Consider the following 11,013-nt stretch of genomic DNA (forward strand, 5'->3'; position numbering starts at 1 on the left):
TGACTCATAGAGACCCTGTAAGGCAGAGTAGACTGTCTCTGAGGCTGTAAATCTTTATGAGGGCAGAAAGCCTCATTTTTCTCCTGCAGAGCAGCTGGTGGTTTTGAACTGCTGACCCAGTGGCTAGGGACCCAACATGTAATCCACTAAATTTCCAAGCATTTGCCTACATGTAGCAGACCCACTTTAGCAGTTCTTGACCCTCTGACCACTCCTTCCTCAAAATTCCCACGCCTTTCCTCCCATCTCTCTGGCCACCCTCCGCATGGGTGGGTGGCTGTGCCCACTCGCGTGGTTTAGCAACCTTCCACAGGCTGGCTGTCCCAGCTTTCTTCCTCTCAGGGCGGCGGCTGTCCTTCTTTTGTGGAAGCATTCTGTTCTCCCCACTTTTAACGCCCAGTCACCCTTCAACGCCCAGCTGTTTCTCCCAGCGACATTTACTGAGAGCCCACTCTGAGGCAGGCTTGTCATTCCTGAGCATCCGGTCGCCTCTTGGGTAACACTCACCACCTGTCGGGCATCTGGTCACCTCCTGGGCAACACTCACCACCTGTTGGTTAAGTTATCCTTTCTTCTTGGATTTCCAATTACAATGAACGGCACCATCTTCCAACCCGAACCAAAAACCTGAGCATCACGCTTATCACCAGACAGCACGTTCTGACAATTCCACCTCCGAGAGGAAACTCTCTCCAGCCTACCTAACCAAGGCCCCTCACCTCTAGCTTCATTTGCCTAACCACAGGGAGCGGCCCCCCACCCAAATATGGCCAAGACCTCCAAAATGGCCTCCCAGCCTCGGGGCTAGCTAGCTAGCCCCGGGGATCCTGCCTCCACAATAGGGTCAGAGCAATCTTTAAAAATGCAAATTCCCTCCAAACATACCCAATTCAATCTCTCCAAGGCTTCCAAATGGTCTTAAATGTACCCAGGCGATTAGCTCCCTTCCTGCCTGCCCCAACTCTTCCCTCCTGGCTGCCTCTCCCTGCCCTTTCTACACGCCCCACACTGGCCCTCAAGCCAGGCCAGTTTCCATGGTTGGAGTTGCTCCATTTAATTTGGAGTGCGACATCACTCACTCACTCTCTCCTTTCTGTCTGGCCAACTCTGTGGTTGCTCAGAGCTCATTCATACTCCGCTGACTTTAGGATGGCTGTCCTGACCCTCGGCAGACACATGAGGGGCAGGCTTATGCCTCCTACTGCTCGCTAGGGTACCCCCAGAAGTTAAGTGTCCTAGGGGGTCCTTCCATGGGTTGACTCGGGCATAGTGTAACAACAGGAAGATGTCCCAGAAAGGAATCCTGAACCTCAGCCATCAAGCTAAGGCTGGAAGCCCAATCCTTTATTCTAGAACACTATTCTTGAGAGGAGAAAGAAGGGATTCAGAGATGCATCCCAATAGCAGGCCTTAGGCGGCCTGTGGCTCCCTTGACAGAGAACTTGAGTCAAGCTGGCCAGCCAAGCTTTGGGGGTTCAGTGGCTTGCTTCCTGGGCCCCTACTTGCTTCCTGGGCCCCTACTGTGCTGGCTCCAGCTTCCCCTGGCAGCGGTGCTGGTCTGGTATTTCCCCTGGAGATGTTCCTGGAAGCTCAAACCCATCTGCTGGCTATTTTGGTCAGCTCAGTTGGGCCTGGGGCCAGCAAAGCAGTTCCTAAACCCCATCTGTCCCTGGCCTGGAGGACGCTGGAGCCACGCCCTTCATGCTACCGAACCCGACTCAGGCCTGTGTTGCAGCTTAAATTCTGGGTACCGTGGTCTGCAAAAAACTATGACTGGTAGTGACAGCCCCCAAGCCATTAGCAGGGTCCTCCAGCAGATCAAGCATCCACTGCATTCTTTCTGTCCACTCACCACGGAAGCAGACCACCTTGCCCTCAGGCGGCTGTCTGGGCCGGTGGGGCCACCACGTCTCTCTGCCCTGCCCAGGGAAGGGCAGGCTCTCTCATAGGGGCTTGCCTAAGCACATCCCTGATGGAAATCACCATACTGGGGGCTGAAAGTCATGAGTCATGCCTTATCGGTCTCTCGGGACTGCCTTGGTCAGAAGGCCCTGAACCAATTTGTAAACCCCTAGCTATGTCCACGTCCCATCTTCTTCTTGCTTCTGTGGTCCCACCTATAATTGTGATGTCTTGATCTAATCACGATTTTGTGAGTTTCCTCGGCCCTCCCTTGTCCTTGGTTTAAAGCTTTTATCTCCACAAACCCTTGGACACCATTTCAACCTCATGCTAACAGCCGCCCTCCTCCAGAGGATGTATCTGTGTCATCTTTTACGACTTAATACATGTTCCCCTTAAATTCTATTAGAGGCAATGAATGTACAAATGTGCTTTACACAAGTGATGTATGGATTGTGATAAGAGCTGTATGAGCCCCTAATAAAACGATTAAAAAAAGAAGAAGAAAAAAGAACTCCAAACAGTCAAAAAGAGAGAGATGAGGGTCTCTTCTGTGCCCTAAAACAGGCACAGCCACCTCCACCGCTTCCCGACCCTGGTGGTGGCTCGTGCTCAGACTTCTGTGTTGGTCTGACAGGGGAAGCCACTCACCTTTTAAAGCACTTTCCTCGCTTGCTCTCAGGGAGGCACTCCTCCTCCTTTGTCCATCACTGCCCTTCCTGAGTCAGCATTGTGGGACTGCCCTGGGACCTACCACTTTCACTGTCTACACCACCACCCTGGGGGAGTCCATCCATTCTCAGAGCTTGTAACACACCCACATGGAGAGCTATAGAATGCAGACTCCCACTTACGCCTCCAGCCTTATAAAACTAACCCAACTGACTACTGGCATCTCCATTTGGATTAGTGGTTCTCAACCTTCCTCAGGCTGCGACCCTTTCAGACAGGTCCTCATGTGGTGGTGACCCCCCCCAACCATAACATTATTTTCATTGCTACTTCATCACTGTCATTGCTACTGCTATGAATCAGGCAACCCTGGGGGTGGGGGTGGGGGTTGTTCGACAAGCCCCTCCAGAGGGGTCGCAACCCACGAGTTGAGAACCGCACTGCCTTGGATGGCTTTACTAGGCCTCTGCCCTGAGAGCGCCCGGATGCTGCATCTCCTGCCACCCTCCGCTGCTCAGCCCTCAAGCGCTGGGAGTCATCCTGGATGTCTCTTTCTCCCGCACACAACAGCAAACACAGTGGCTCTACCTTCCAAAAGAGTCACAACCAGGCTGCTTCCACCAGCTCTCTGTGCCACCCAGGTCTCGGCTGCAGCGCGTGTCAACTGGATGGCGACCAACTCTGACTTTGTCCCCCATCAGCTTATTTATTGTCCATAAGGCTCCTATGTGACCTGTCTCCTATGGCTCTCTGACAAGTGTCCCACCAGGCCACACCGACCGCTCACTCTGCTGTTTGTGAAAGCCAGGCACGACCTCGCCTCAGGGCCTTGGCACTGGCTGTTCTTTCTCCTGGAGTTCGCTTCCTCTTCCCAACCCCACATCGACAGAGCTGCCTGGGTCCATCCTTCCCTGATCACCCTATATGACGCCCCTCCATCCACACCTCTGTCTCCTCCTCCTCTGATTTTCTCCTAAGCACCTCTCACCGTCTAACAGCCCCCAAGTACAGGGTACGTATGTACTGTCTCCTAGAGAAATGTATCCCTCATAAAGTGAGGCCTCTCTAGAAGTCCTGATTGGCTGTTCTACCTCCAGGACCTGCCATCCCCCCAAATCCACTGCCAGCAAGTGACTGACTCACAGCAACCCTGGGGACAGAGAAGAACAGCTTCTTAGGTGTTCTGAGGCCGGAAACCTTTACAAGAACTGATGGCCCCACCTTTCTCCCAGAGTAGCTGGTGGGTAGGAGCCCCTGGTCTTAGCTCACAGTTGGTTACCAGCCCAACACTGAGGCACCACACAACCAGGTGCTTACTGTGGACAGAATGCATGGGTCAGAATGCATCACTCAAGCTTGGAGATCACAGAGTAGCCAAGCCGAAACGGACAGTTTAAGAAGCAAAGGAGAGCTTCTTCGAGAAAACACCAAATGGCGGACGACACTGGCGCAGCGGGAGGGCCTGGGGATCCGGGAGTCGGAGCTCGCTGGGGGGCTTCCACAGCAGCTTGCGAGGGTGTGGTCGCTGCCAGTGGACAAAGCTGAAGACAAGGAGTGGCTCCCTGTCTGTCACCAAGCTGGGTGGTCTGGTCAAACAAGAAGATCAAGTCCCCGGAGGAGATCTATCTGTTCTCCCGGCCCTGATATCAAGGATCTGAGATCACTGACTTCTCCCTGGGGACGGCCCTCAAGGACGAGGTCCTAAAGATCATGCCTGTGCAGAAGCAGACCCGAGCCGGCCAGCGCACCAGGTTCAAGGCCTTTGTTGCCTTCGGGGACTACAACAGCCACATTGGCCTGGGTGTCAAGTGTTCCAAGAAAGTCACCACCGCCATCCGCGGGGCCATCAACCTGCCAAGCTGTCCATTGTCCCCGTGTGGCAAGGCTACTGGGGGAGAAAGATCGGCAAGCCCCACACAGTCCCCTGCAAGGTAACTGGTCACTGTGGGTCTGTGCTGATGCGTCTCATCCTGCCCCCAGGGGCACTGGCATCGTCTCAGCCCCTGTGCCCAAGAAGCTGCTGCTGATGGCAGGGATTGATGATGACTGCTACACCTCGGCTAGGGGGCTGCACAGTCACCTTGGGTAACTTCGCCAGGGCCACCTTTGATGCCATCTCCAAGACCGACAGCTATCTGACCTCTGGAAAGAGACAGTGTTCACCAAGTCTCCCTACCAGGCAGTCACTGGCCATCTTGTGAAGACCCACAGAGTCTCCCTGCAGAGGACCCAGGCTCCAGCTGTGATGACCACACAGTCGATTTTATATAAAAAGAATCAAGTGAATTGAGCCTGGGGGGAAAAAGCAGCAGCAGAAAGAGAAAACCTACAGAGCTACACATCCCAGCTCGGCTGGGCGGACCGGACAGGCCCAAACCCCGGGCTTCTCATCAATGCCCCAGGCCAGGTGGCACTCAACTCCAACAGCCGCTCCCAAGTGGGCCAGCCCAGTCCAACTGCTGGACAAATACCTCCAAAGTACACACCTGGCCACACACCAGGCATGACATACGTCTCCCTATGCCTTCTGGATGGTGTGTGCTGAGGGAAAATTATTTCCCAAGTTAAGCTAACGAGGATAAGTTGCTTCAGGAATACCTCGAGTAAGCCTCCACCCAGAATACCTCTCTCCCAAACATGCCATTGGCTGGTTTGACACCTGTCTCAGTCACACTGGAAGGATTCTGGAGAGAGGGAGGAAGGGCGGGGTTGAACGCATCACTCTGACACAAGCAGTCCCCTGAGCTGTGGCAGAGAACTTCTGTCCGAGAACGCGGCGCCTCGGAATCCAGTCTTGGAGGGCGGGCGGAGAAGAAGCCCCGAGAGGCGCCTCTCTCTCCACTGATGAAAATCAGTGCGCAGGAGCCCTGCTTTCTCCGCTTCGGTTCGTGAGACACCCCACGTTTGCAGGGCCAGGATCGGCCTCTGCCATCTCCGTGGTGACTTCATTTCCTCTCTGAGGCCAGGGCTGGCTTACCATTGGCATTTCAGAAAGCTGGGGGCGGGGGTGGGGGTGAGACGGGACAGCTTCCCTATTTTTCAAGACTGGTCTGAGAAGGCTTCCAATTAGACACCGACTGGGGACAGAAAGAACCCCTTTCAAGTACAAGGCCGGCCAGCCCTGCCTGCCAGTTGGCATTTATTTCATAGTCACACTCTCCCTCCCACCCCCTGGGATCCACCCAACCCCAAGGAGGGGCCTACAAAGAGAACATTTGGAAATGTGCAGGCCAGTGCCTGCTGGTTCCTGAGCCGTTTTCATCCTGTGACAGATGAAAGAGGCCACCTAACAGCCTAAATCAATTGTCACCACCCGCTAGCCCTCTCCCTTGCCAGGTGGTGGCCCAGCCAGCATTCCAACACCGCACCCAGGAGGATGAGCCGGCCAACGGCAGGACTCACACCACTAGAGCAGTCAACGAGTGCCTCCAGCCTCACCGACCACCCTGACACACACTGCTCACAGGTGCTCACTGGGGAGAAACAGAACTGCCTAATCGGGACACCCAATCTCCCCAAACTCCCAGCTCCTGGGTAGCCATTTCCCACGCTCAAGCCTGCCTAAAGCCCGCCCGGAGCAGAGTGGCGGCTGTGGCTTCCCCCAAAGAGCTGACCCTGAGCTGGCTCTGGGGCTCTTGGTTCAACATCTCAAGAGGCAAGGGGAGAGATGGCTTTTCACCTCTGGAATCTTGTCAACTAGAGCAAGCCCACCGGTCCCAGCTGGAAGCACCTCCCCAAGGACAATCTCCTACTGAGGCTGGCTGTGCCCTGGAGTTCGTTTCCCAGGGGTCCAGGTTTTGACCCTGGTCACTCGTCTTTCCACTTGCTCCCATGCACTCCTGAGAGAAAAGTGATGGACACCCCCCACCCTGAGGTTTTCTGAGAGAACGCTATTAGCCAGGCGTGGTGGAGGAAGAGGGTCTTCAAAGAAAGAGAAGCTTCCACCTACATATATGGGGTGGCTCTGTAAGGGAAAAACAGGGTTTCCCCCCCAACACCAGGTCTAGAAGCCACACAGAGCTGATGAGTAGTCAAAGTATAAGGCGAGGCAAAAAAAACAAAGACAAGCCAAAAAATACCAACAAAAGCATGTCATACTGTCACCGTCTCAGTCCAGCCAGCCCAGAACTTGCTGGGAAGAGGTTCACAAATCCAGCTAAGCTGCGCAAAGGGACATCACGGAGAGTCCATCCAAAACGTTCACGAAAGTATCTGAGCATCTCCAAATTGATTTCACTCCAAGCCTGCCATTCACAGGGTTTAAGAGGAGACCACAGGAACTCAGCATATTTACACCACCGTGTCCCTGACTTTCCAACATTCCACTAACCCTTTGGTGCAGGGTCTCTCTTGTGGGTTTCTTTCTGTGGCCACTGCCCACCCCTTCCAAAATAACTCACCATTTAACTATATACACATATACAGTGGGGCTTCCAATGTATGCATAGACAGAGACCAGCTGGGGCAAAGGTAAATCGGAGGGAAAGAGCCCCAGACATTTCTCTTACAGAAATGGGATGGGTCAAGTTGAAAAGGCGCTGAGCCCAGAGGCTCCCAAACTTATTTGGCTGACCACCCCCTTTCCAGAAAAACAATCCCGAGCTCCCTTGGGAATTAAAACGTTTGTTCTATAGCCCATAATCCAGGATAAACTGTAGGTTTCTGCCTTTGCATCTCCCCTGGGTCTTTCCAATGACCTCCAGGAGGTGTTATCACCCACTTTGGGATCACTCTCTAGGACAGGGTCGAACTGCCCCTGTGTGTTCCTGAAACTCTTAACTCTTTAGAGGAGTAGGAAGCCTGGTCTTTCTCCCGAGGAGTGGCTGGTGGGCTTGAACTACTGGCCTTGGGGGTTCGGTTAACACCCTACTGCTTAACCAGTACACCACCAGGGGTCCTGGGAAACTGTAGCTGAGCCTAAACCAAAACTTGGCCCAAAGCCCTGGTTGAGTAATACATCCTTACAGCAAGTTTGGAAACTGTCACCTGCTTATGGTAAGGGGCCGTTCCTGCTACAAGGGGCTCAGCAACTTCTCCAACGGGCTGAAGAACTTAAAAGCTCAAAGTCAGGGAACTCCCACAACCTGCTGGCTAGAATGCCATGAGGCTTCTATGTTCTAAGCCCAGACGCTGCCATGATCTTCCTATGCTGCTCTTCTCCTCTGCGTGGCCTCCGGAGATCCAAACTTGAGTAGACTGAAAGGAAAAGGTAACCAGTCCGCGTGCTGTCAACAGCTTCTTCTGGCCTGGCAGTGGGGTTAGCCTGCTCTCGAGAACTAGCAGTGTTTAAATCTCACAGGCCCAGAGTGTCCTTGTCAGCCTCGCTCAGGGGGCTTCACAATTACCTCAGGCCAGTCTTACTGGCTTTTTGGTGTTCTTGTTTGGGGCTTTTAAGCAAAGAGGACAAAAGCATGTGCACAACCAAGGGGAGGAACCAGAACTGAAAAACTTCCCAATGGCCCCAGCCAATGAGTGTCCACTTCCAACAGGTCTGAATGCCTGCTAGAAGCCACTGGAACACTGACATCATCAGCTAGGTTGTCTGACAGATTCGTCCCCCTTCATTGCACACAAGAATTTCGGAAAAAAACAAGACACTGCAGTTACATTCGTTATTGTGGCCAGCTCGTTTCTTTTTATTATTCATCAAAATGAGATCCTGTGGTCTGGGCTCTACCCTCCGTGCCTTCTCAGCCCCCCTGAGCGGGCCAACACCCTCCACACTTTGGAGCACCGGAGAACCGCTTGGGAACAAAATAACAACTCCACATGGCGTTGGGATGTTCGGATACTGAGTGGTCTCTAGAGTGCAGCGTGCCACTGTCTTCCGCAGAGCACACCAGCAAACAGCTGGCACCCTTCTTTCTCAATGACCGCCAAGAACAGGAAGACCCGGGCCACTTCGTGGCTTAAAGCAGATCCATTGCAAACCCACCCCACCCCACTCTTCCCCCAAGAAACAACAAATAAAGTAGGCAAAAAGTAAGCTCCGGAGGAGAAACGAGCTTCAGGCAAATGCACACTGAGAACAGCCGGAGGGAGTCCCCCAGGATCGAGTTAATTAAGACACAATTTAACGCGCCGGTACGTTGGAATCCAAACCAAGGAATGCAGCGAGGGCAGGTTTCTCAATTGCCCAGAAGACACAGCTCCTCCTGAACTAAAATTAGAAAGCGGCCGGGAAGGTGAGCCAAGAATCCTGGGTAAGAGGCTGAGAACCGGCTGTCAGAGCTGGGGGTGGGGTGGGGGAAGGCGGAGAGAAAGCAAGTCTCCATTTTGTTTTATTTCTTCAGTTAAGTCTTTAGGTTTGTTCCCGGGCTTTGGGATTGCAGCAGTTAGCGCGCATGGGACGTCATTCAGGCTGGAAGAGCTATCTGCTCTGTCACCAAGTCCGAAAATGTCCCACAATTCAGCCAAAGAGCCTGCAGCTAGCTTCCTAACCCAGGTTCCAAAATGCCAAGTGGAGCAATAAAAAAGGCGATTTGAGGCCACTCCGCAGCCTACGACAAGAGACGATTGCCCAGGGCGTGACTTGGCGCCCTGAATTTATACTGGCAGCCCCGCTGCTTCTGTGCCCAGCAGTGTCCCTCTGGCTGTCAGCCTGACTCGGGGGCACTTCCCGACCTTGCGCCTCTCTACGCCGAGGAACCCCTGAATCACTGGGGGCCCAGAGAGGCACCAGGCAAGCAAGACCAGGCTTTGTCCGTGGGGACGCGGGCACTCAGGTGGGCCGGCGACAGGGCCGAGGGGCTACGAGAGGCTCCCCGGGTGCCCGCTCCTCTAGCCAGTCCCCGGAAGCGGCACCCTCCCGCCCAGCGGGCTCCGAGGGGGCGGGGAGTCGAACGCCCCCTTCCGGGTGCCTCCGCCCGGCTGGCCAGCCCCGCTCCTCCTCCGGGCGGGAATCCTCCCTCCCCCGCCCCTCCCGGAGCCGGGCCCCGGCGCCAGGCCCGGCCCCAAGGGGAGAGCCCCGAACCCGACTCTCCCTCCCCGCGGCCTCTGCTCGTCTTCCCGACCCTCTGCGGCCGGGAAGACCCCGCCGGCAGCGGCCAGGACCCACCGCTCATTACGACATCTTCCTCCCTGGCCTCCGCCGCCTCCGCCGCCACCGAGAGCCTGACACCGCCCGCCTAGCACCCGCCAATCCCGGAGCCCGCCACCACCCGAGCGACGGCAGCGCCTGCCAATAAACGTCCGGTACATTGGGGACCGACAGCACTACGAACCAATCACCGAGAGGTATCTAGAGCGACGTTGGTTTGACCAATAGGGCTGTGAAATGTCACTGATGGACGGCGGAGAGCGCCAACCGGAAACTTACTGGAGAGTGACTGACAAGCTCGCCGACCAACTGGCGAGCGAGAAAGACCCGCCCTCTGGGTGGTTGATGGACAGCAACAGGAAGCAAGGTGGGGCGGGGCTTAGCTGAAGGGTGATTTTGTATTGGTGGTGGTTGACCTCCCACCCACCTCTAACCTAGCAGATGAGTGATAGACCTGCCCTAAAGCCAATCAGAAGTCCTTAAGGTGAGGCCGAGGAATGCCCTATAAATAGCACATACATTGCGCCTTAAATTTTGAATCGCTTTGGCGTGGCAGGGCTTCTTCCAGCTTTTCGGCCACAACTCTCTGCCATTTAACCTCTTACCTGGTGAGTGGGAAGTCACCAGCCTTTTAGATAGCCCCTTGCCTTTCATCGCCGTGGGAGTGGGCAAGGCACTCCCACTCCCGGGAGGCCTTGAACTGTAAGGCATCGGGGGTCCAACACAGTAATGAGTGTTTAATCACCTCACTTCCCTGAGGGAGGAATGTTGTCATTGCGCCAGGTCGTTCAAAGTCAAACCCGCTGCCATCGAGTCGATTTCGACTCTACAGGGCAGAGTAGAACTGCTCCCTGTGGCTTCCCAGGCTGCAGACCCTCACTAGCGCAGACGGACGCGTCCTTCACGCGTGGAGTGATGATGGGTTCGAACCGCTAAATCTTGCGGCTAGCAACCCAAGGCCTACCCAACTCTGCCACCGGCTCCCAGTCACTTTAAGTCCCTGACGGTGTACATCCGGTACTGCCGCCGCTTTGAGCGCACACCCCTACCTGCCCCCCCTCCTCGCAACTGCCGCGCAGCTGGAACACCTGAGGCTCTTTCTAAAAGATTCCCGGGGGTTGCCTTTCTAATCCGGTTTGGTAAATCGTGGGGCGTGTCTGGAATCTGCATTTTAACAAACACTTCAGGCAGGTTGAATTGCACGCTGAAGTTTGAGAACCACTGTGATTCTGCACCTTTTCGCTCCTTGAATGCAGTGCCTTGAATAAAGCACTTGGCTGACACCACTCAGTAGGGTATCTTTCTCACCCAGATCCCTTCCCATTAGGCGCGGAATTTGGGAAAGATGTCCGGGTTCAGACCACCCTTGCAAACTACAGCATCCCACATACAGGGTGATC

General features: G+C 54.7%; 1 protein-coding gene and 1 pseudogene across 1 annotated transcript in view; one reads left to right on the top strand and one right to left on the bottom strand.

Annotated features, from left to right (window-relative positions):
- SP2 (Sp2 transcription factor) overlaps nucleotides 1-9,670 on the bottom strand; it is a 28,219-nt gene extending 18,549 nt beyond the window's left edge. Inside the window, exon 1 of the mRNA XM_004707095.3 lies at nucleotides 9,632-9,670. Within this exon, the coding sequence (XP_004707152.1) occupies nucleotides 9,632-9,638 (7 nt within the window). The 5' untranslated portion in view covers nucleotides 9,639-9,670. The remainder of the gene's footprint in view (nucleotides 1-9,631) is intronic.
- Nucleotides 4,006-4,864, top strand: LOC105979019 (annotated as a pseudogene).
- Nucleotides 9,671-11,013: the final 1,343 nt, after the last annotated feature.

Source organism: Echinops telfairi, unplaced genomic scaffold (genome assembly GCF_000313985.2).
Source record: "Echinops telfairi isolate 266 unplaced genomic scaffold, ASM31398v2 ScPeMD7_7458;HRSCAF=8496, whole genome shotgun sequence".
NCBI lineage: Eukaryota > Metazoa > Chordata > Mammalia > Afrosoricida > Tenrecidae > Echinops > Echinops telfairi.